The sequence below is a fragment of the Drosophila navojoa genome, chromosome 5, assembly GCF_054131105.1.
Source record: "Drosophila navojoa isolate 15081-1374.11 chromosome 5, UAZ_NAV_1.0, whole genome shotgun sequence".
NCBI classification, from domain to species: Eukaryota; Metazoa; Arthropoda; class Insecta; order Diptera; family Drosophilidae; genus Drosophila; species Drosophila navojoa.
The window spans coordinates 4,066,095-4,092,921 of record NC_142893.1 but is presented as its reverse complement, the minus strand read 5'-3'; the positions used below and the strand labels follow the sequence as shown (position 1 = coordinate 4,092,921).

General features: G+C 37.8%; 1 protein-coding gene across 3 annotated transcripts in view; it reads left to right on the top strand.

Annotated features, from left to right (window-relative positions):
• The window catches only part of Mid1 (calcium-permeable channel component Mid1), a 62,289-nt gene extending 36,741 nt beyond the window's left edge, over positions 1-25,548 (top strand). For all 3 annotated transcript variants that reach the window (XM_018105534.3, XM_018105535.3, XM_089261828.1), the window contains 3 exons: positions 17,940-18,622; positions 18,703-18,860; positions 19,805-25,548. In XM_018105534.3, the coding sequence (XP_017961023.1) occupies positions 17,940-18,622; positions 18,703-18,860; positions 19,805-20,964 (2,001 nt within the window). In that variant the 3' untranslated portion in view covers positions 20,965-25,548. The remainder of the gene's footprint in view (positions 1-17,939; positions 18,623-18,702; positions 18,861-19,804) is intronic.
• The last annotated feature ends 1,279 nt before the right edge of the window (positions 25,549-26,827 follow it).

Genomic DNA, 26,827 nt, shown 5'->3' with positions numbered 1-26,827 from the left:
CAAAGACACTTACGTCATCGCCGATAGGACATAAGCCTGTGTGTGGGGCAGGACACGGCTGGGCGGTGCCGGGCAGGGGGGCTAGGTTGTGTGTAGGCGTTGCATGGGTTTAGCCTGGGACGGCATGTTGAAAGGAAAATTGTCAAAAGCGGAAGTAGCGTAATTTCATAAATGATTGATTACACACACTTTACACGCATTCTCACTTATGTGAACACACACACACGCACACACACACACACACACACACATGTGTAATGCTTAGGCTGTTGTTGTTGTTGTCTAGAGCTGGCGACAGCTGACACACACACACGCACACACACACGCATGAGCACAACTATTGCCTGTATTTGTATAGCTTTCGACACGGTTTTTTTTACTGCTGCTGCTGCTGCTGCTGCTGCTACAACTTCTTCTTCTTCTTTTGCTTCAACTTCAACTTCTGCTTCTTGCTCATTTCTGATTTTTTTCATTCTTTCTTGTGGTTTCTTCTGTTGGACACATGTGCGCCGGCTGCGTAAAGCCAAAAGAAAAACTTTGCTGCGGTTACCCAATAATCTTTTGCTTTTACGCCAGTTTTTTTTTTTTTTTTTGCCTGCCATCAACATCAGCAGTTGTTGCCTACCTTTTTGCCACGCCCACCAAAGTAAATGGCCCGCCTGCCCCCTCCTGTTCACGCTTTATTTACAATCTAATAATTTATCGACTTTTGCGTGGGCGACGAGCGCGCGGCACGTTTACTGAATGGAAATGGCATTGGGCATGGGCATGGGCATGGGCATGGGAATGGGATTGGGAATGAGACTGGCAATGGGAATGAGAATGGAACAACGGATCTGTTCGACAAGCAGCTAAATTGCGTATACGCTGCGTGGGCCACTGCTGCGGCTGTTGCCGCATGCAAATGAAAATGAAAATGCGAATGAGCATTAGAAGAAAGCAAAAGCAAAAAAAAGGGAACAATGAAAAAGGACCAGAGGGGCGGAAGGGGAAAGAGGGGCTTGAAAATGGACAAAAGACTTTGTTAGTTATGGCGCAGTGCAGCGAATGCGGCTAATGTGAAGAGCAGCAGCAGCAGGAGCAGGAGCAGCAGGAGCTGCAGAGGCAGACGATTAATCAATAAAACGAAACCTGATGAGCAGGACACACAGACAAAGCAGACACACACACACACACACACTCACAGAGAGAGAGTCAGGGAAACGAGCAGAGCCCAGTTGAAATCTCGCATGAACAGTGAAGGCGATAAAATCTGTGAAACACATTACTTTGGCAGTGCTTTGGCAGGCATTAAATCAGCTGTCAATTTGGATAACAGCTAACAGCTCAATTAGCCTCACACAATAAACAAAATTACAGTTAAAAAGTTATCGAAAGATAACTTCAGTTTATTTGCCATGCGGGCTGAGCGTGTGCCTTTCAGTGCAATTCTCATGCAGGGCTTTTCAGCTGGGTAGTTGCTGGGCGAGAGAGGGTGCGGGAGGGAGAGGGAGAGGGAAAGGGTGAGGTGGTAGGGCAAAGGGTAGCCGAAACCAAACGGCAGCTGCTGCTGCTGCTGCTGTTTGCACAAAGACTTGTCAGTCAACGCAGCAGCAGTAACGCAATCTCTCGCTCTCTCCCTCTATCTCTATCTCTCTCTCACACACTCACGCAGGGACAATATGAAAAATGTTTTGGAAAACATGTTCGTAATCCACAATCGACAAAGATAAATCGCTTTTAGTGCGCTTCAAAGCATTTATTTAAATTTACGCTCTCGCTCGCACTCACACACACACACGCACGCACACACGCACTCAGCTTAGCTAGCGCTGGCTCTGTCTAGCTCGCTGTCTTATATAATGACAGGCGCATATCAGCCAGACAAAAGGACAAAGCTAGGCGAGCTGTTGGCAAAGTGAAAACCAAACCGAATTGAACCAGAACCAACCGGAATGAACCCAAAAAGGGATAAATGTGCAAACGTGTGTGTGTGTGTGTGCAGTGGAATGAGTGTAGAGTGAAGGCAGCGCTAACTGTTAACTGTTAAGAAAAACGAGCAATACAGCAGGAGTGGAAGAAGCAGTGAGTGTGGGAGTGGGAGAGGGAGAGAGGGAGAGGGAGAGGGGGATAGTGGAAGAGTAGACCGCGCATTTATAGCAACAAAGACAACATCTAACAGGCAAAACACTCAACTGTCGGCGATTGTCTCACTCGTTGACGCCTTTGTTGTTGCTGTTACTGTTGCTGTTGTTGTTGTTGTTGTTGTTGCTATTATAGCTGTTGTTGTCCCACTTGAAGTTTAAATGCTGTCGCTTGTTGTTGCTCTGTTTGGTCTATGCCATGCATAAGCTGACGTCATACGTGTCTAATACTCAACATCCACTGTCTGATTGTCTGCCCATATGCGCCATGTGTGTCTCTGTATCTGTGTGTGTGTGTGTATGTGTGTGTGTGTGTGTATGCGTAACTGTAGCTGCGTATTAGTGTCATTCATACTTTCGGCTTTCTCTCTCTCTCTCTCCCTCTGTGTGTGTGTGTGTGTGTGTGTGTGTGTGTGTGTGTGTGTGTGCATGTAATGAGTTGTGAATGACTCAGACGCTTAATGAATAAATATATACCATATATTGTGAGTGTGTTTGTGTGAGTGTAGGTAGGTATATATATGCATGCCCCTGTGTGTGTGTGTGTGTGCGGGTATTTGAGTTCAAGCCGATTGATTTCATTGGAAATTTAATACCTTGCTCCTCAATCCTTTTATAAATATGAGCTGCAAAGCTGCACTGAGAGAAATTTGGGAGGTGTATGAAGAGGCTCGTAAACAGTTTGAAATGCCTGAGCTAAAATAAGATAAATAATAAAATGGTTGTTTAAAAAAAAAAAATGGTTTACGAAAATATTATATAAATTAAATAATTAAAAAATATCTAAAAATTAATTTTTTTAAATATTAAAAATCTTTGTTTATCTTTTTATAACATAAAAAATATTTGTAAAAATTTTTTTAATATTTATCATAATTAAAAATTATTTTTAGGTGCACACATAGAAAAATTGAACATGTATAAAATATTTAAATTAAATATTTATAATACATTAGAGAAAATAAAAATAATTTTTATTATATCTTACTATATTATATATTTTTGAATATATGTGAATATTTTATATTTAATATCTTTAACTTAATTATACAATATCCTAAACTATTGTTATATATATATATGTATATATATATCATATCTATTTTCGCTTTCATGCTTCTATATTAAAAACAAATTTGCTTAGATTCATTTCTGCAATATAATTGACCCAATATATTCACCATAAGTTGACATATAAATTGAGCTGAAAACCCTTTTCAATTTGCCCTTTTTGGCATCGTTCTGCTACACTCGCCCAAGAATGAAGTTATAAATCAGAAATATTTCCCGCTTTGCTGTTCAATGAGATATCACGAACTTCTATATAATATGTGTCCAATCTATCTACTTTTTCCGTTCACTGCCTTTGCTCACTTTCTGCACCCTTCAGCCACACACACACACACACATGTCTTCTGCTCAGCTTCAGCTTCTTCTTCCCTACCCTGTGTCATAGCTATATGGAATATATATTTATATACATCTATCGCATTGCTATTTATTTGCATAAATGCAGTGTTTAGTTTATTTTGCAGTTTCCGTCCGGTTGTCTGAATCAGTCAGGCGCTACTGATAGCCGAGCCACCCAGAATCAGCTGCCCCGCCCACTTGCCCCTTCTCGGAGTCCTTGTTTGTCTGCGCGTTTCCCTTGCATTGTCGTCGCCGTCGTCGTCGCCGTCGTCGTCGTCGTCGTCGTCGTCGCTGATGGCTGCCGGGAAAGGCGTCTGCGATTTGACAATGTGCGAGCTTTGCCTCAGGCTGAGCGGCCAGCTGTAAACAGAACTAGTGAAGGGGCGGGGCCAGAGGTAGCCATGGGGCTTGGTGTGTGTGGCACACATATATATATATTTGCATGTGTGTGTGCTTCGTCGCATTTCGATGCTGTTGACTACGGCATGTGGCATTTCAATTATGCAGCTGAGAATATTTAAGCACTTCCCTTTCACTCAGCGCCCCTGTGCCTCTCTCTCTCTCTTTGATTCCCTCTTGCTGCCTTGCATGAAAGTTTAATTAAAATTTAAAGCGTTGTTGTTGCACATTAAGCGCACATCAATTGCGCTTGACTGCGGCAATAATTCGGTTGCATTTGCTTTCACGATTCGATTTGGCTTTTCCTCTCTCTCTCTCTCTCTCTCTCTCTCTCTCTCTCTCTCTCTCTCTCTCTCCTTATGTTCCGCTTTATCGCAAGTTTTTCTGCCTGATTTGCAGGGTTTTTTTTTCTTGCCTGCCCTGACTGTAGCCGAGCTCTTTGATAACCTGTGGCAGTCGGGTCACATGTGTGGCAAAGCCATTGATGATATTCCCTTCACTTTTGTTACTCTTTGAGCTGCTGCTGCTGCTGCTGCCTTTGCTAATGCTATTTGCTCGTTCTACTCCTGCTTATATTACCACTTTAACTCCTGTTCCCCTACTCCTGCTCGGTTAGTCCTGTGCCATCCTGCGGCAATCAAGTCACATGTGATGCACAGCCATGGCTGTCATTGTTTTCATATTTCGTTACTCTTTCTGCTGCAGCTGCTCCGATTGCTGATGCTGCTACGCTTACTACTTATTCATCTGCTGCCGATTACCTAATGCTTGTTCTGCTCCCATTGCTATTGATGCTTCCCTTTGCTGATGTAATTTATTCATTCTATTCGTCTCAGGTCATGCTTGGTGTGGGTGACGCTTCTCTTGATGCTGAAGCTACTACTATTTATCTACTACTACATAATGCCACTATCCAATACTACTAATATATAATACTAACACATATTACTACTAATATCTACTATTACTAACTACTAATATTATCTACGACTACTAAATAATGTACTCTGCTACTACTACTTACTACATTAGTAGTAATATACCATACTAACTTCTACTACTATCTGCTACTACTATTAAATACTACTAGCTACTACTATTAAATACTACTTCTTGCTACCATACTACTACTAGCTACTACTATTATATGCTACTACTAGCTAGTACAATTATATACTACTACTAGCTCTACTATTTTATACTACTACTAGCTACTACTATTATATGCTACTACTAGCTACTACAATTATATACTACTACTAGCTCTACTATTATATACTACTACTAGCTACTACTATTATATGCTACTACTAGCTACTACAATTATATACTACTACTAGCTACTACTACTAAATACTACTAGCTGCTACTATTATATACTACTACTAGCTACTACTATTGTATACTACTAGCTGCTACTATTATATACTACTACTAGCTACTACTATTGTATACTACTAGCTGCTACTATTATATACTACTACTAGCTACTACTATTGTATACTACTACTAGCTACTACTACTAAATACTACTAGCTACTACAATTATATACTACTACCAGCTACTACTATTATATACTACTACTAGCTACTACTATTAAATACTACTAGCTACTTCTATTATATACTACTTCTTGCTACTATTATTTACTACTACTAGCTACTACTATTATATACTACTAATAGCTACTACTATTATATACTACACTAGCTACTACCATTTTATACTACTACTACTATTACCTATTGCCTATAATTCTGCCTACTCATTAATACTTTTTCTACTACCACTACTTTTACTGCTAAGCTTAAATCCTAACGTTACCTACATTTTCAACGTAGCTGCAATTTCTACTACTATTTTTGAGCCAACCGTCCTTGCAACTGTTGCTTTTATACATAATTTCTTCATTACGAATTCCCTATCTCTGCTTCTCCGTGCCACTACTAATTATCTTGCAGCTACTCATTTTATAATATACAGATTCGTAGCCTTTACCAAGGATGGGGATAAGTCCACATCCTGTAGCTGTTGCTGCTATTCCTCGTGTCTTTTTATGCTGCTACCATTTCTACAGCACCTGCAGCTGATCCTCTTCTGTGCGCAGCTCCAACTGGAGCTCTAGTTGATTGTCTAGCTGCTCTTCCTTTTCCTTTCGCTGCTGCTGATGTCAGTCTCAGTGCTGCTGTTTATCCGGTTGCCTCAAATCCTTGTGCTGCACTTTCTACTATTACTTCTATTTTTTCCACCGCCAACTCCTTTTGCTTCTGCTGCTGCTGCTGCTGCTGGTCTTTCTACTGCTGGCGCTCGTCATCCTGTCAGCCGGTTTCAATAGCTCTGCCCCAGTTTTTTCCTCCACAAACTTTACTCTACCTATTAACTTGTCCTCTGTCTAAGGCCCAGTTAATAGCTCTTTGTGTGGCATCGCTCCTGCTCCTGCTGCTGCTGCTGCTGATGATGCCCTTTGGCATTGCACACACAAAGATGGGACGAGTGTGCGAGGGAGGGAGAGAGGCAGTGTTATTGCAACAGTTTCTTATTTTTATAGCTCGTATTTAACGCAAATGTGAACAAAGTTGTCGCCTGTCAAATGATGTCAAATGCTTTAAACGTTACTCAACACGGCAAACATGTTGACATTCCGGCTTAAGCACAGCTTAGATCAATACAGTAGTCGCCGTTTGAGACAACACTATAGAGAAGCTAAAATGTTGATGGCCAGCTATTGCAATAGCAAATCCATCATGCTTTAATTTCCAGTACTAATGTGCAATGGCGTTGCCACCTGATTGGATTGTGCAAGAAATCCATTGGCCTGTTCTTCATTGAATATTATTGAATTTTATCAACACTTTGTAAAGCCTTTAAAAGCTTTTTCTACTACTAATTGCTCAACTTTGCTGCACTTCTTTTGAAAGGAATTTATCTATCACTTTTAATTTTATTTATTTGCTTTCATTTCATTATTAAATTTTTAAACCTCTGTTGCATCAAATTGCCACTGAAATTCAAATATTGTGTCGCTTTCCAACACTGATTCTTGATTAACATTGCCATTTGACAAGTTTGCGAAGTAAATCCTTATTGAAGTCTGTCTTTATTATGTTGCCTAACTCTTGGCATTTCGAATTGCTCGACATTTTGCTACATTTGCCAACACTGGAATGTTTTTGGCATTTCCCTGAGCTCTACTGCTCTTCTGGCTCCTCTTTTATTATTTTATTATTCCCTCTAACGGAGCATTAGCACCAACTACCTTTCCTAATTGACTTTCTCACCCTTTGCTGCTTCATTTTCCAACACTGCTCGTTGATTTTTGCCTGCTGCCAACTGCTTACAAATGCCATACCTTGGCGTTAACTGTAATTCAAGTAATTGTGATAACCTGCACCATCTGATTAGCAATTCCTTTGCCAGGCATTCGGAGCTCCTCTGCCCTCTCATCAGATGTCAAGAGAGAGCGAGAGTCTTTAGTTAAGTAGAGAGCGAGTCTGTAATAAATGGTATGCTTCGGTTTCGATTTACGCTTTAATGGCACTGCACCGAAAAACTTCGGACAGCAGAGGATCTGATGCTGCTCCCGGTCTCGGTTGCCAATTTGATGCCAGCTTGATGTTGGCTTGATGTTAGCTATATGCAATTACAAAATGAAACAGCTTTTGCTGCGTGTACTAAGAGTAGTAGCTACGTATGTATGTGTGTGTGTATGTGTGTGTGTGTGTGTGTGTCTGTCTGTCTCTGGTTTGTTAACCAGCACATGCTGGCTATAAAGTGGCAGCCACGCACTTGACCAACTGTGGCACGTGTTGTCGCATTGACTCTGGCAATAAGCGCTGCTACAGCCAATACACACACACACACACACACACACTCGAACAGTACTCTCTTACACACTCTCAAGTAATGCTTTTGGTACAAGGATAAACTTTTATTTTTCAAACCATATTCTGCCCCACTCCACTTGGCTTTGCCTCATTTCTCTCTCCCTCTCCCTCTCTCTCTCTCTCTCTGGCTCTTGCTCTGTCTCTGTGTATATTTTCATTCGTTTAGTTTTTCCTTTTATATATTTTTTTTGCTGCTGCTGCTGCTGCTGCTGCTTCTGCAGCGTTGCAAGCACATTGCGGATGCTGGTTCATTGCCTCGTTTGTTTTGTTTGCCACACGGTCACGTGTTACCTTCGTCTTCTTTGTCGAGTGCTGCAGCGCATAAGGCCAGTTGCCCAATCCTCCCTCTCCTTCTCTCTCTATCTCTCTCTCTCTGTGCTACTCACTCTTGCACTGGCTGCCCCATGTTGGCAGCTACGTGCAACACTCGAGTGCAACTCGGACGCGAAATTTAAAAGCCACAAAATCCGCCACACAAAATGCCAACTTGTTAAGCTGCGAGCTGCAGCTTTAACGTGTCCAGCAAAGTGCTCTAAATGAGGGCACGAGGGCAGCTTAAAGTGTTCCACACGGCTTTAATTATCATTTATATGATTGCAGTATAATACATACATATATGTATGATTATCAAGTACCCTCGGCTGGCATTGCATGTTGCCTATGAACTATAATTTCATCAAATGTTACCAAAAGTTGAAATGTATTGTTTCATAAATATATAAACTCATCGAAAGTTGTAGTAAAATATGAAGAAATTTATTTATTTATTTATTTATTGTTAGCAAGAATTAATTCTAAATAACAATTTGTTAAGCCAAAGCGACAAAGGCCTTCAGGCATATGAAGAAATAGTTGAATATATTATAAAGAATCTCCCTATGTAAAAGAAATACTCATTGATTTCAGTAAATTCAAGTTCGTGTCTTTTGAAGCTAGAGAAATTTATATTAAATTTGGAATATCATTATATTCCACGCTAAAAAACTATTCAGATTTTTTCAATTGATGTGCTAAATAGCTCATAAATATCATATAAAACATATTCCATAAATATCGTAAATAATATTTGTAAAAGAAATCACAATATCAAGGCTCTAAAGACTTGAAAGTGCAACTCAAGTGAACCTACATATATACGTCTATTGGGTATATACGCCTATTAGTGACAACAATCGGGTAAAACTGAAAGTTTCACATTTATAGAGCCCAAAAATTGTATGTATAAGCAACTGCTGAGCTTCTCTTCTGATTCTGTCGTAATCTCCTACAGGAGATTCGTTGCAAATTTATAATATCTATAGTGAAACTCAAGTACGCCCAACTATAACTCTCTACTCTCTTCTCTCCACAACTACTACATTGATTTCTGAAAGATTTAATCTCCCTATACAGTTCTACTCCACAATTTGTTGAGTTCCTATAAATAGTTGTGTTTCATTAAAGATCTCTAAAATATTCTGTAATTATCTTAAACACGAGAAAAGTAAAGGGAAAACATTTAAGACTACAACGCTGAGCTTGTTGAGATAGCTTCAAAATGGCAGCTCAACTCGCTTCATTATTAATTTTTTTCCCGCATTTTTTTTTTTTTAATTTTTTTTTTTATATAGCTGAAAAACTGAAGTGAAAATGTCAAAGTCCCAACTTCTGACTGGCCCTGCTCTACTTATGCTTTTTTTTTTTTTTATATGTTTTGTTAATGTACCCAACACACACACACACATATACACAAACAAACAACAGCCACTATGCGTATGTGTGTGTGTGTGTGTTGGGTTTTTGTGTTTTTATAACGCGCTTGGTCAAATTTACATTTTTAAGTGAAAATTTAACGTTATGTATGCGCGACTCTCTCTCTCTTTCTCTCTCTCTCTCTGTGTGTGTGTGTGTGTGTTTTGTTTTGTGCCTCATTTTCAGTTTAGTGTTTATGACGGATATGTCGAGCCCGGACAAGTGTCGGAATTTATGTATAATATAATACATAATTTATATACATATATGTATGTATGTATGTTTGGTATACCTATCATGCAGCAGTTACATCCTGCACTCACACACACACACACGCACACATTCGCATCTGTGTAAATATATTAAAGATATGATATGGTGCAAATTATCACATAAAGCATTTTCCATTTGGATTTTAATTAGGATTGCGTATGGAAATCAGTTGGAAAATGTGTTTTCCTCGTAACCTACACTGTCCAACACAATTAGGAATCGGCTAAGCACATTAGCTGGCAAATGGTAATAATTAATTGAGGCAACTAGGCAAAGCAGGTTATTTAATTAGGATTGTGGAGACGGTTGAGCGTAAAGTGAATGGATAAATAGATTTTCTACTATAAATATTCGAGTTGTTTTTGAATAACTGTCTATGTACCTGCATATATCATCTAGTAAATATCTAGTATTCTTTCATTAAATTCTCATAAAAATTATATGTACTTCAGCTTTATCTTATATTATATAATTGCATAGCATTATTGATTAACTATTGTCTATCAGCTCAAGCTAGCTTCTTATTTAAGTAATTATAATTATATTATAATGAATTCGTATTTAATCTTAACTTTGCCTCGTTCTATTATATAAACGTAATTATAATACTATTGTATTGAATTCACATAATTGCATAATGATTGAGCTGTCGCAGTTCTGCCCCGAGTCCTCTGATTGTATCGCTTATCAATTAAGCCGAGCAGACAAAGCGTTCTTTCGCTCGATTGATGTGAAAAGTCACGTAGAGACACAAAAATCTGCAAACGATTTCGCAGACGCATTTGCATTAATGCAGAGATTGAAGCGATTTTTAAATTAATTTCCAGCTGCTTTAAAAATCAACGTTTATTATTTTACTTTTGCGCAGTCAGAAGAAAGAGAGAGAAAGAGAAAAAAGTGTAGCATACTTTTATGGGCAGCAGAGAAATTTCGCTTATGCTGGCAGCAGCAGCCAGACGCCATTATGCAAATTGCACAAACACACACACACATATATAACTATAATATATATATATTTATATGTTATATAGTGTAGCAGTCAAGCTGCGCTGTAACCGAAAAATTTACTGCAATCGCACAAATCAAATCATAACTGATTTGCATACAGACGACTAGTGTGTGTATATATGTATGTGTGTGTGTGTGTGTGTTTGTGTGTGTGCCATATCAATTACATTACTTGCTCTCAGTTGCTGTTACAATATTACGACTAGTGCATCTGGCGTTTGTTGGTCGTGCGCCAAATCTTTGTCCGATTTCGGTCACGTAGCGGTTCCATAACGCGTCTGACCCACCCTTTGCCCTTGCCTACCCCTCCCCCTGCTGGGCTATAGTGAAAGTGTATTAAAATGCTCATATAGCCCGCCCGCCCGCTCGCCACTCATTGAGCACTTGACCACTTTAGTGTGGCTCATTTTGATGGCATGTGTTGCTCCGATTCGCAGCCATTTGAACCCTCTCAAAAAAATCAACCAGAAAAGAGCCAAGCCAAATTGAAGTAGCCGCAGCAGCAGCAGCGGCTACGCTTAGGAATCCATAAAATATTTATGCTGCTCGTCCAATGGCCGGCCAATGCTTGGGGCAATACTTGAACCCCGATACGATGTACCAACAAAAATAAGTGAGACCTTTGCGCGGGGTGTGGGCGGACGAAGTCTGGAAGTCAGGGGCGAGTGCGCTATGCTATGCTAAACAAACAAAGTTGATTATGTTGCGTGTGTGTGTGTGTGTGTGTGAGTGGTTATTGTGTGTGTGTTTACACTGTCCAACAGGCAAATTGTGCCTTAACAATGCAGTGGTCCAAGCCAAAAAGCGAACAAAATGGAAATTAGTTTTATGGCCAGAGAAAGTTGCCAAGCAAAAAATTGCAAATATATTTTTTATTACCCATTTACAGCTAACTTCGCTGGCAAACAATTTTCATAAATTACTTTTCATTTGCAAACAGTTTAAGTGTAAATTTCTGTAAATGCTGAAGCTAAAAGATGTGAGCTGGGGCGACTCTACAACCAGCTGATGGCCAATGGCAAATATATATTTTACTGGAAATGAGTTTTAAAGTGAAGCTTGATTGCATTTTAAAATGATTTCAATTTGGTTACCTTTTAACATGCCAGTTAACATGCATGTTAAAGTGCATGTTAGGGGTTTTAAAAGAACTTTCTCACACAAATGTAAAGCACATTCCTTTACATAAGGTATAACATGTTCATCGTATGTTAAGCTTCATGCTAAGTCATAGATACTAACATCTTGCATTACATTAAGCTATTTTGTGGCGTGGCCAGACTTATTTATATCGGATTCCACTACAGAATCCTTAACATGATCTTTAACATGCATGTCAAACTGCATGTTATTCTCCTCTGTTAACTTCTTGCATTATATGAAACTACTTTATGACTTAAAACTGCCAGACAGACATATTTATACTGCCTGCTTTTCCATTAGAATCAAACTTAGTCTTAACATGCATGTTAAACTTTATGTTAAGGAATTCATTCAACAATTTCATCGATGACAACAATATCAAACTATTTCTAGCTCCAAAGCCAGAGCATTCCAATTGACATGCATGTCTAACCACATGCTAAGCCCGTCCGAGCATTGCTTGCATCAAATCCAGCCATTTACGCATTATTTTGTGACTCAGCCTGCGGGGCAACAATTTATTTATAGATCTTTATTGCATACTTGGAATACTTTGACTTTGAGTCAATTGAGACTTTGCTTTGTTTGTCTGCATAACAGTTCAATAGCACATGAAATTATGATAGTTATTCGTTGGATGCCAACTCGTAAATCTTGCAGCCACAATGTCTGCTTGATTTGTCCAACATAAAGGCCATTCTGCTGGCCGTCCATTAACTTTTATGTCTCAGTGTGTGTGTGTGTGTGTTCTTTTTCAAATGGCAAAAAAACAAAATGAAAAGAAATTTAATGATTGGCCGCCGGGTCGTTGACAGGACGCACACAGTGCAAAGGTTTCAGCGATTTCTTTGTTCCCGCCGCTGACAACAATCGCCAACGTCGTCTGACCTTAGCTTCAACTTTAACCCATTTAAAAATATAAACCAGTAGCTGTTAGCCCCGAGGCCAGTGATTTGTTTTTTATTTTTAAGACCGGAGCGGACGGTAAAAGTGGCTTAAAAGCTTTCTAGCTTCAAGATATGTGCTCTGTCTAGATAGATTTTATGATATGTATGCGAGCATAGAACTAATGTTCAGCTAGTTTAAACTAACGTTTAATATACACGAAGTTTCTATAGTTGCATTTATATATGTATATATAAAACTTCTTGAGAAAGTCTTTGGGTAAAAATCTATTTATTTTATTCTAACATTAATCTAAGCTCTGGCAACTAAGAATAGATTGAACTTTTAGCACTTCAAGTAATTTTACATAGCTTTATATAGACTGTTGAGGATAGAGAACAGGAATTATAAGTCATATTTATAGGTAGACTACTACTAGTATTTCTACGCACATGCTTGAATTTATGAGAATCGCCTAGAAAGACACTAAGTAATCTGCAGCTCTTTGGCCTGTCAGACATTGCTTCACTTCGTATTTATATGTTCATGTCTGAGCAATAGTATTTCTATAAACATGCTTAGATTTACTACATTTTGTGCAACTCTTTGACCTTTCCGGCATTGCTTCTCTAAGTTCTAGCTTAGATCCTGCAAGTGCCTTCGCTCCACTGCTTGCTATGTTTCTTGATAATCGCATAGTAAGGTGCTGCCGATTAATCTCATCTGTAGCATCTCCCTCGCGTTCGTCGTTATCTCTTGGTCGCTCAGTAAACCCTTTCTGTTACACACAGACCCTAATACACACATTTCTTCTTCTTCAACTCATTTAGTCTGTCAATCAATCATCCAGCACAAATTGCTTATTAGACCTTTGCATATACATGTATATAGATTATGAATTCTATCGCTGCATTAATTGTTTTCGATCGAAGAACCGTTAAAAATGCAGCGCGTAAAGCTTGACTGTGGAAATTCGGCACGTCGCAGAGTCTGCGGCACGCATCATTAACCAAATATTGCATTTTTCAATATAGCACTGCGCCTGGCTGCAACAGGCCCCCCTTTCATCCTCTCCTATACTCCGAGAGGGAGCGAGAGAGAGAGAGAGAAGAGATTCCTGTCGATTCCCTTTGCTTTTTGCCACGCTTGGCATGTAGAGTCCACACGGGCAATCAAATGCGCGCAGGCCAAGGGTCAGGTTAAGGGTTCCTGGCTGGCTGAGGGGTGGGCCGCGAGGGGTGTTACAAAAGTAACTGATGCCCATCAATATGCTGCTGCATAGCTTGGCGTTTCAGTGCCCTTGTTGCTCCTGCTGCGCCTGCTCCTGCTGCTACTGCTGCTGCCGCTCCTGCTGCTGCTGCTGCTGCTCCTGCTCCTGCTGCATGTGCATGTCAAAGTAATGGAGGAAAACGAAAATTCAGGCATACGCAGCAAACCGCCAACAGACGGGCGAACCGGGCCAGCCGGGCAAAGCCGGCAAACCCAGCCAACCGCCAGCAGCAGGCAGCGGCTGTCAGATATGGGTGGTTGTGCTGTGGTGCGAGTATGGGTGTGTGGGTGTGCGGGTGTGTGGGTTGTCTGCGGTGTCTCTGCAGAGTGAATGACTTTTGCGCCTGGCATTTAAATGAAGGCGCAGCTTAAATGGATTTTGGGCCAACACACACTCACACACACTCACACACACACACACACACATACACATTGTCTGCATGTGTGGAGTCTATGGTTATCTTTACTTAATGCCTTGAGCCATGCCTGGCCAAATCGTTCTGACGTGTCTCGCTGTCAGCTCAATTTGAACTTTTCAGCGACGAAATTATATATTTAAATAAAATTAAATTTCACTGTAGATTCACTATACCTGAAATTCCCCATTTTTTTGGTTAACTTATTTAATTGCCGCCAATTAGCCGCTGCGTTTGTTGCGCCCGTTTGCATGCCACTAATTGAGTTGTGCCCCAAACAGACGTTGCACTTAGACTACGCAACTTTGCCCTGTTGGCTCTGCGTCTCTCTCTCTCCCCCTCTCTATCTCTCTCTCTCACTCTCTCTCTCTCTGTTCTGTCTACCATTAATGAAGAATACTTTTCGTAATTAAATAATAATTTTGTGCCTTGTCTCGCTTTATGGCGCTGCGCAGATAACGGAAACCTTGCAGAGTTCACCAACATTGCCACGCCCACTGACATATATGCGTACACATATTCGAGCCTCTCTCATTGTTATTCCTTTTGCGGCCCCAGCATTTGCCATGGCTAGACTCAATATTTCATTGCCTAAATTAAAAAATATCAAAATATAAACAACATCCACATTCGCACAAATCTAAACATAGATTGCGTTAAATAAGAAAGCTATTTTTATTTTTCAATTAAACACATAAATAAACATTAAAAGCAAACGAAAATAAACTATTTTTATCTTCTGGTTTTATGTGTTTTTATTTTTTGTTTTTAATTGCCAAAATCGAGCGAAAATATTTACTCGAATTGTTGTTCTATTTTATTGAGCTATTTTAGTTTAAGCTAGCATCAAAATTGTCCTCGGTCTCTCTCTCTCTCTCTCTGTCTCCTTCGTTCTCTTTCTACCTTATCGAATATTGCATGGCTGCACTTTGGTTTGTCAGCAACATTTACTCTTTTGTCGACAACTAAATGTTAAAACTGCATGAATGTATATGTATATACATAAACGTATACATTTATATATGTATATATTTATGTACATGTTTTTATTTTGCACTCTATTTGCATTTTTGTCTCTGCTCTAATGCCCTGTAAACAATTTGAGCGTATGGATTAGGTTCTATTCAACTAATCATAGTTTCAAATATATCAAAAATATGAAAAATCGATTAAGCTTGGCTCTTTATCTAGCCACAACAATACATAGTTCCAGCCAGGGTAACTGTCAGTCAGGCATACCCCATTAGTGAGCGTTCCTGAGGTGTGAGCCAAGCGAGTGTCGTCTGCTGTTGGCTGGCGATTCCCAGCTCCATTGGATGCACCGAAATTCCATTTGTGCTCCCTGTGTGGCCATCAAATGTAGTGTGTCCTGCCGCATCCTGGCGTGTCCTGCCGCATTCTAACTGTTGTATTTGCATATCTGAAGGGACTTGGAGCTGGGACTTTAGCATGACTTTAGTTGGATTTTATTTGGTTCAGTGGCAGTTGTTGCTGCTGCTGCTCCTGCTGCTGCTCCTACTGCTGCTGCTGCTCCTGCTGCCCTGAGGCAAACACAAAGTAAATATTTGAGCTGCCACTTGATTGGCCAAAGTGCCACAAAGTGCAACAAAATGGTGCAAGATGCAGGCGAGCATAATGCAGCTCGCATGCAGCACGTTCAATGCATAAATCAATTATGGCAATTATTTCAAATTTGAAAACAAACTGAAAACGGAGCATGGAAAATGGAAACTGGAAAACGGCAAACGGCAAACTGAAAAGCAACAGCAAACGCAGCAATAATTGAATTCAACTTAAGCTCTGCTTTGCCCCACACCCACCTCGCCACACTCCGATTGCCTGCCTTTCCCCCCCCCCCCCTTGCCCCATCTACCTGCCTGCCAGTGAAATGCTACCAAAAATAACCGCAGCCAACGCACAAGCACATAAATCACGTATACGCAATGTGCCACGCACTCAACAAACCTAATTGTTGTTGTTGTTCGCTCGTTCACTCATTCCGTTCACTCGATAGCAAAGCAAATGCCCCCTAGGCTCAGGCTCGCTCTCTCCCTCTCCCTCTCACTCTGACTCCGACTCTGGCTCTGGCTCTGACTCTGGCTCTGACTCTGGCTGGCAGCACAGTAGCTCTCGATGATAAATCGAATTCGATTGCTTTGGCATAACTCATGCGATTAGAAACTCGGCGCTATTAGCGCGCTAAGCCACAATGACACGAGCTGTTGCGGCTTACGTTTAAGATTCAACTGAATTATTTGATTTCCTTATTTTTTTGCTCTTGGTTTTAAATGACATTCTTTTGCTGGTATAATTTCCTAAGTGATTTAAGACTGAATTTATTTTAAAAAATGTATTTTATATTTTATTTTAAGATATATTTGTTTATTAATATTATTATTATTTTTTTTATTATATTTATTTATTTATTTTATTTATTTTATTTTTTCAAATTAATTATTTCTGTTATGTTTTTATTATTTACATTATTATTATTTTTTATATTATTATTATTATTATTATTATTCTTATTATTATTATTATTATTCTTATTATTATTCTTATTATTATTATTATTATTCTTATTATTATTATTATTATTATTATTATTATTATTATTATTATTATTATTATTATTATTATTATTATTATTATTATTATTATTATTTTCATAATTATTATTTTTTTTTTCAATTTATTATTATTATTTTTTTTTTTATTATTATTATTTTTATTTGTTTTTTATTAATATAAATAATTATTTTATTTTTTTTTTTCAATTTAATTATTTCTGTTGTTTTTTAATTATTATTTACATTGTCTTCTTTTTCCTTACATCCTTCTTCTTCTCTTGTTGCCATGCAATGGTTAACATAATAGTTAATTGTTAGTTCGAGTATCGATAACACTATAGTCAAGTTTCGATAGTTAACTTAAGTGCTTTTTGAACTGCATTCGAAATCCATGTAAGCTATAAAATAAAGCTTTATAAAAGCTCACATATGCTGTTAAGGCAGACTTGCGAGAAAGTTTCTTGTTAAATTGTTATTAAGCTGCTTTAAGCAGAGATTTATGATGATAACGAGGGAAGCTTTAAGTAGCAGGCTCGCTGAGGTGCAACGATTAAGCAGCTTGATGCCTAAGTGTGTATTGGTAAATGGCTTAAAACAGTTTATACACTCGCTCCCCCTCACTACAAGCATTACGATTTTGCTTAGCTATTAAATAGAGCTCCTCAAACTCCGCAAGCTGCTGGAGTTGCATTTGGTTTACCTTCGCTGGCAATTGGATTTAAATAATATTTGCAGCAAGTGTAATATTTAGATTAAAGTGAAAGATAAGCAGTTGGAGATAAACAATGTATAAAACGCATTTGCATTTGCTCTCGTTGTATTTGCAGGAAGCTTATCGTCGCTGGGTCTGCAGCACGCTGGTGCCGTATTTCGCTGAGCCGCAGGATGTGGATGCAGCGCCAAAGCCGACGTCGACGTCGACGGCGACGCCAGCGTCAACGTCAGCGGCAAACGATGAACTCGCCATGCCGCGAGGGTCAGCTGCAAAGACAATGCCCGCGGGCAAAAGTAAACGTGCGGCACGAACTGTGAGCGCAGCAGGAGGAGGAGGACCGGGAGCGGGAGGCGGCGCTGCCGCTGCTGCTGCTGCTGCCGCCGCCGCCGCTGCTGCTGTTGGTGGCACGGGCAATGGCATCAAGCATAAATCTCAGAAATTAATCAGCAATAACAATAAATCAAATAACGGCAATAACATGAACGAGCGTCAGATTAATCAACAGCATGACGAGGACAATGAGCCCCGCGTTGAGCCGCAAACAAAGCTCTCGACGTTCTACGATGTCGTTGGCGTTGGCCAAGCCCACGCCCAAGTGCCGGCCCCAGTTCACAGCCAGTTCCAGACCCAGTTCCAGTTCCAGTTCCAGTTACACAACAACAACAGCAACAGCCATAGCCGAGCTGCCACGGCTCAGCGCGAGGAGGAAGATGAACAATTCAATAATTTCATATCGACTGCCAATAATGCGGATCCCAGTGCAGCGGATCCAGTGATATCAAAACTACAAAAGAGGTTGCCTAAAACACATATATTGATCGACTTGTGCATACCCTATATTAACATATTGCCTTCTCTCTCTCTCGCTCGCGTAGATCAACACGCAAGGCAGAGTTCCGCAAACGCCGTAGGATTCGACCCTGCCTTAGCGTCTGCCAAACCGTCGAACAAAAGTGCCCCTATCTGCTGCCCGCCGACCGCGCCCCCGCGCTCCCCACCCAATATGCCGGCGAGCCGACATTCGTATGCCTAGGTAAGCGCTAAGCTATTTATAATGCAATTATTTATTTAAATTTCAAATTTTTTGCGGTATGAGAATTTCATGTACAATAAAATTTTATTTTATTTTATTTTTTTTTTTTAATGATATTTATTTTAGATTTTTTTTTACTTTTCGGGATTCGATTAGAACTGAGTTAATTATGTTTTATAATACTTTTTTTCATTCTTAAAGGATTTTAGTGAATCGTTTATCGTATAGCTATACAACCCTAGAGATCTGCTTTCAATTCGGACTCAGAACTGGAATCAGAAATAGAGAACAATATAAATATAGCAAAACTTTTGGATTCCTTGAGCTATTCAACTCTTTTGATATTCATTTGGCTTTGGGCGTCAAAAGTTAAACTGAAATCAAATCAGTTTCTCTTTTCTCTCTTTCTTTTCTATTGGCCATATATAATTTAATGCAAGGCCAAGTGGACCGAAACGTGAACTGAAACGTGAACTGACGCGTGAACCGAAACGTGAACTGAAACGTGAATCGACGCATGAACTGAAACGTGAAACGCGAAATGCAAATAATATAGTTTATCTTAATAATTCCAGTTTTTGCATACAAATACTTTAATTAATTCTAAAACAAAAGCCCGATGGCTATGAAATTTGTATATTAAACTTGCGCATATACAGCTCTAATGGATGTAATAGATGTATATAAATTTTAAATATTATTTACAATATTTGCAATATTTTAATTTAGCATTTAATTATTTATAAAGATAATAATTTTTAATATATTTTGTATTTTAATATTTTATGTTCCTAAAATGAAAATTTCTGTTACTATTTTGTTCTTAAGTAATATGTGAATATATGCTATGGGTACATGTGCACTCTATATAGATATATCTGCTCATATATATCTATACAACTCTCAAGAGCTCCATTGCCTGACTTATTCCGCTGCTATTGCAGATCAAAATATACCGGAGACTGGAGAACAGTTGAAGAAGTCGAGCTATGGCCCCAACGACTGCTGCTACAGCTACTGCAACGGACCCACTGAGGGCATCTGCACCATCTGCCCGGACTTTGCGCCCACCTTCGACTCCCCCCACGGCAACAGAAGCAGCAGCAGCAGCAGCGGCAGCAACTCGAGTTCAAGCGGTCATCGGGTGCACAACATCACGTTGACGCTGAGCTCCCCGGCGGGGGAGCATGCGCGTGCTGCGAGCGTCTCGCTGGCACTGCGGAACATCTCGCGGACGAAGGGGGAGCAGGGCGCTGGCCTGCTGGAGCAGCTGCCGTATTATGTGAACTACGAGAGCGTCTACTACTATGACGACGACGACGAGGGCAGCGAGATGCCGGAGCGGGCGCTGTCCGGCGGCTGTGCGGCGGTGCCGTCGGTGACAAGCCGCTGTGATATACCCTATTATGCATCCGGTGTGGCGCCGACGCCGCCGACGCAGCTGCTTGTCTGGCTGAGCGCCCTGCTCGGTCTGTTGAGCAGCTGTGGCGCTGGGGCGGCGCGACAGCGTTGCAGTGGGCGTGCCCAGAGGGCGGCCGCGGCAACGGCAGCGGTTGCGGAACGTGTGGACTCGTGTCCGGGCAGCTGCCATGAGCTGTTAGCGAACAGTCCAAGTCCAAGTCCGAGTCCAAGTTCGAGAAAGCGAGACGGAAATGGAAGCGGAAGCGGAAGAGGAAGCGGATGGGGAAGTGGATGGGGAAGGGGATGGTCAAGGGGAATCGGAGCCGGAAGTGCAAGCTTCACTGCCACACACAACAGACACAAATGGGCGTGGCCATGGGAATGGGCACGGGCATGGGCATGGGCATGCTCATGGCTGTGGGCATGGTCATGGCTATGGTCATGGCTATCGATGAAATGCCGCCAAGTGCGTTATCTACGCGTATCGCGAGACCGTAGTCGTATAATTAACTATAAACACATACAGCTGCAGCTGCAGCCCCAGATACGAAACAGGCGTTGCACGAGCGATAGGAATAGATATGATAGAAATTACCGTTACATCTACTATTACAACTACAACATCAACGATTGGTGGCGGAGATGGAAGTGGTTGGGCAGCGATGGTCGACCGGTAGCCATCATCTCAAAGGGCGCCTTATAGTGCATGCAATAAGTATGCGGCCACACACACACGCAGAGAAATACTTACACACACACACGCACACACACACACAGCGAAAACACATTGCGAATTTTCACAGAGATTTGCAGTTCAGCAAAAATGAAGAAAAACAAATGAAAAGAAACCCCCAAAAGAAAAATACAAAAAAAAAAAAGAAAAATGTCATTAATTGTATTTCGTACTCTAGAAAATTACTCGTAATGCTAGCTAATTAAAAAAAAAAAAAAATCAAGTTGAGTGTAAAAAAAAAAATAAGAAAATAACAAAGAAAATTTGCAGGTCGTTTCGCCTGCCAATTTGTTTTGAAAAGGAAAATTCAATGAGAGCAAATGATAAATGGGCAAGGAAATTGAAAATGGAAAATGCAAGGAAAAAGGCAAACAGAAACACTTTAAATATTTATGGTCCTCTTTCAAATGAAAAATATAAAACAAATATATATATGAAAGTAAATAAATTATAAATCTCTATTGAAAAAAACCTTAAAAAAAAAAATGACAACAAATAGCATATTTTATTACAACTAGAAACAAAGAATATTAATATTTAATTAAACAAAAAACAACTGCCACAAAAATAGGTTTTTTAGGTAAACATTAAACGAAAATAAACCAAAAAAAAAAAAAAATCACATTTAACAAAAGTATATTGAAGAAGAAGAAAATAAAAGAAGAGAGAGAAAACCCAAAAGAGGAATACATAAATAAACATAGTTATAAACTTAAATAAAGGCGGATAAAACATAAATTTAAAAACAAAACAAAAATATATTTTAGGCTAGCTAAGTATAACGAAAAAAAAACAACAACAGAAAAACACAAAACACGAAATGAAATTTAGACTAAAAAATAAATGAAAAATAAAACACAGCTCGCAAAACAATTAGCAAAAACAAATAACTAAAATACAAATATGAAAAGAAAATAATGATAATACCAGAGAATCTGTTAAAACACACACAAACACACATTTCACTGAAGATACATGAAACATATAGACCGCTTATCAAATTAATTTCAAGACATTTCAAGAAAACAAAAAATACGAAGAGAAAAACCAAAATGAAAACTTTGCTTAAAACAAAAATTAGTTTAACAAACAAAAACCAAACGAAATCAAATATTAAAACATAGTCGAAAATAAAGAGGGAAAAGGAAACGAAACGAAGCAAGCGAGAAACTTGATGAAGTAGCAGAGTAAGAGAGAGGGAGGAAGCAAAAGAAGTAACAACCAACAATGTGTCTAAGATTGTCTTTATTTAGTTTTTAAACATGAACTTTGTATAACCAAAAAAGAAAAAGAAAACGAGAAAAAAACAATATAAAGCGCACAGTAAATTTAAATTTTAAGGTTCATATACAGCATAGAGGCAGAGAGAAGCAGAGAGGGAGAAGCAGCAGCATATGCGTACAATTATAAATGAGTTTTTAGGGCAAGTAACTGAGGTAAAGCCTAGGCAGATACATATATACATACATATATATAGTATGCAGAGGCCGAGAGAAGCAAAAGAGAAGTAACAGCAACAACAACAACAACAACATACCTACTATATATAAATAGTGCATACAAATAATAATAATAATAATAATAATGAATAAAATAAAGTGAAAATAATACCAAAAATAATAATAATTTTTGTAATAAAGTTAACTCTATGTAGCGTACATAAAATAACAAGAGAATACACATAAAAGATAAACATAAATATATATATTATATATATTTATAATTAACAATTTATCGTACATACACAAATTACAACTATAGGCAAACAATAAAAAACCAAAAAAGAAAAATAATGAAATTATATAATATATAAGTATTATATATATGTATGTATGTATATACATATATACATATATGAGAATAATTAGTTACTAAATGAAAGAAACGTTAGATGTATTTGGTATTAACTAATTGCCTATTGAATTAAGCATATACCACCAAAAGAAAAACAAAGCATGACTCGACTCGACTCTCAACTCAACTCAACTCTCAACTCCGATCTATAAACACTATCCTAACCCACGAATCTATCACGTTTACTATTCATCTTTGTCAAAAGCACGCTCTACTTAGCTCTCAATATGATTTCCGTTTAAAGGTTAAGGCACTGCAGGCAGTACTGAGGACCCAAAACTTTCTTTCGACATAACATTGTTATCGAACAACTGACGCATTACTTTAAGCAAATACAAAGTATCTCTGTTCCCTCAAACGGCACATTAAGTGTGGCATGTTAGGTGTTGTTGTAGTTAACAAAACTGTAAGACGTAGTTACCTAAAAACGATTAAATATATATACATACATATATATGTATACACAGCACTAGCTGAGAGTTGCACTTGAACTATGTATTAATTCTGTTAAGCTACTTGATTTCCAAGAGTTTCTATTGAGGCTTTTCAGAGAGTTTTCCTTTAAAAGTTTTTTATATGTCAGAATAACCTGAGCAATGGATGAATCCAGTAAAGCTTTTGTTCAATAAAAAGCTGTTCATTTGAAAGCACATTAGAGTTAGAACAAAAGCTTTTATATATTTTCAAAGTACACTCTTATACGTTCTCATATTTTTCAAGACTTTCAATTAATGCGCTTTACTTTGCATTGAAACCCTATTAGAGCAAAAGAAACGTCTATTTTCTCTCTTAATAATTTAATTTCTGGTTTGATCTTATCAAATCAAAGATCTTTCTTAATTGCCCTTCCGCTTTCAGCTAGTGTCATAAATTGATTCTAAAGTTCATTATTGAAACTTAAGCTTTTCTCGTTCCCACCTGAGCTAAAACGGCTTTCACTTCTGATTTCCATATCACTTATCCCCACAAGCTAAAGAGAAACCTGCGATTTGCCTTTGTAAATACACAGATACACACACACACACACACACACGCATACTTGCATCTTAACACACTCGCACACACTCACACTCACTCACTGCTGAAGAAGAATTTCGAGTTTTCGTATCTGTTCTTGACTTTGATTTCTGAGAGTTCTTTTTTTCCGTAGACTTTTGTTGTTTGTCCTTCAATAATTGAGATAGATATAAACGAGATATTTACATAGGCCCGATTTTCGTGTGAATTTCCAATTAAGTGTGAAGTTAATAAAACAAAAACAAGAAAATTATAAAAATAAAAACCAAAATGGGGGAAATAGAGAGGAAATTAAAACAAAGGAAACCATTTCAAAGCGAGAGCCGCTGGCACAAATTGCGCGCATATGCAAATTGTTATGAATTATTGTGTACTTTTGTAAAACTTTTTGATATATATAATATAGTTAACATGAATAGATGCCTAAATAATAAATTAAATGTTAATTTATTTAAATGTAAACAATAAAGAAAAGGAAAGCGAGAAAAAATGCTAAAATATCTTCAACTAGTTGAAAATGGTAAATCGATAATGATGATGATGATGATGATGATGATGATGATGATAGTGTTATTTAACGATATTACGTATATGATATATATATATATATAAATGGTATCTGGGTATACGGATCGAGCATGAAATTACTTTACAGCAAAAACATTTACATTCAAAGTTTTGTGTACAAAAACAACAAAAACAAAAAGAAAAACATTTTTGGACATTTCATACTCTCGTAATGTTAAAGCTCATATGCGAATACTTGAAACCCAATAAAAAAAAACACAAAAAATCGAAATCAATACAAATAATTAGCACGAAAAAATATTATAAATAATAATAATAATAACAATGAAAATCGAGTATAAAAATAAATACAATAATTTTTGTAAACTCTCAGCTGCTACAACAAGAACAACAACAATAGGCAGCTGAGCAAAGGAAAACAACAACAAGAAGTCAAATGATAAAATGATAAAAAAAAATGTTATGGCAAGGTAGCAATTATTTTTTACAAAACCAAAGAAAAAATCCCAAAAAAAAATTATATATATAAACTATTTAATGTATGTAAAATTAACAACAAAAATAATGAAAATGAGAAAAAATTTTAACATGAGGAAAAACCAAAAAACAAAAACACAAAATTCTTTTTAGGCCACCCCAAAAAAAAAAAAAAGAAAAAAAAGTAATATTACATAATTTATGTGCCAAGCGAGAGAAAATTATTCCATGTATCGTATTTGATATCAACAACAAAGCGAGCACAGAAAAAAAAACTGAGATGAAAAACAAATTATAAATATATTAAAAACAAAATAAGAAATAAAAAACTCATGTCACAGAAAATAAAAATAAAAACAAAAATTGAAAACATGTCAAATACTCTTAGCAAAAGCATTTTGAATGTGCGTGTGCAGAGCCCAGGCCCCGGACCTACTCCCAGTTCAAGTATGCCCACACCCCCAACAGCCTCCTCCCCTCACACACCCCCCAAGAGTCTCACCCAGATGCCAACGGACATTCAAAGTTTGTTAGTTAATTAATGAAAATGAGAACTTATTAAGAAAACAGCTAAGAACTTTAAAAACTCAAACTGAAATCTTCTGTACTTGTTAATTAACAACAACAACAACAACAAAGCCATAAATATATAAAAAAAGAAAAGTTAAATTAAAAACACGAAATAAAAAACTTTAACTATAAACCGAATTATAAAACTGAGCAAAACTTTTCGTAAAAACAACAAAATACTTGATTCCCAGTCGAAACGATTTACTTAAGTCTAAAAATAAATTATAATTAATAAATAATAATAGCAGCAACTATGTTATAATACTATTAATAATAATTATAATATGACACGTAAATTAAAGATAAAACAAGAAGAAAGAAAAGGACAACTGGCATAATTATGGTAATTGTAAAATAATTAAACAATGACGTAAACGTGAAAAACAAAAAAAAAAGAAAAACAAAAAAAAAGTGAAAATAATAAAAATAAATTGTTGTTATTGAATGTATTTGTATAGAAAATTATTATGATTATGACGATGAATAATAAATGATTACAAATAATAATTATTGTTCAAAAGATAAAAACAAAAAAAGAGAAAAGCCAAAAAAAAAATGCAAACAAACAAACATAAAACCACAAAACCAAAAACCGAAAAACCAAAACAAAACAAAATAATATATATACATATATATATGAGAATAATGTTTCTGGCTTCATTTTTATTCACTTTTTGACAGCGAAACGTAATACTTAGACTTTGAAAACTTTCGAATCGCTTCGCGGAGCTTTTAAGCAGCTACGATTGCCGTTTTGAAGGTTAATCCAGCTAAAATTTTAGTGAAAGCTGAGCTAAAGCTCTTTCGTTGGATCAAGCTAAATAGCTTTTTGTTATCTCCTGTTAGCTTTTAGATTAAAGCCAAACTTCTAAACAGCTTGAAAAGTATCTTGAGCAAGAATTGATATGATCAAGTTTGATTCGTAGAAAGTTCAACTTAAAAAGCTTCTGAAATCTATTTAGGGTTCAATCTTTAATGTTAAATACTGAATGGAACTTAGCCAACTCTTAATCAGGCTAAAATATATGTATGTGGCTCTAGTTTCGGTCTTAAAGACGCTTCAACAAAAACAAAACAGCTTTTAAAGTTCAAGCTCGTTGATTAGCTTTTGTTTGTCTGCTTTAGGTTATATCAGCAACTTTTGTTGTGCGTTGCTCTAAGTCAGGATTAATCTAGTGGCTCGTTTCTTTTCAGCTCGTGTCATTGTGGAAATTTGCTTCACTGACCCGATTGGCAGCAAAATGTGCGATTCAAACTTTCACTTTTTCCTTTTCAGTTATACATATCTATTTTTTTGCCTTTGTATATATGTATGTATATCCTTAATGCCAATTTCTGTAGGGGCCACAACAAGCGGACCGTAATTAGACAAGCAGCAGTGGAAGCA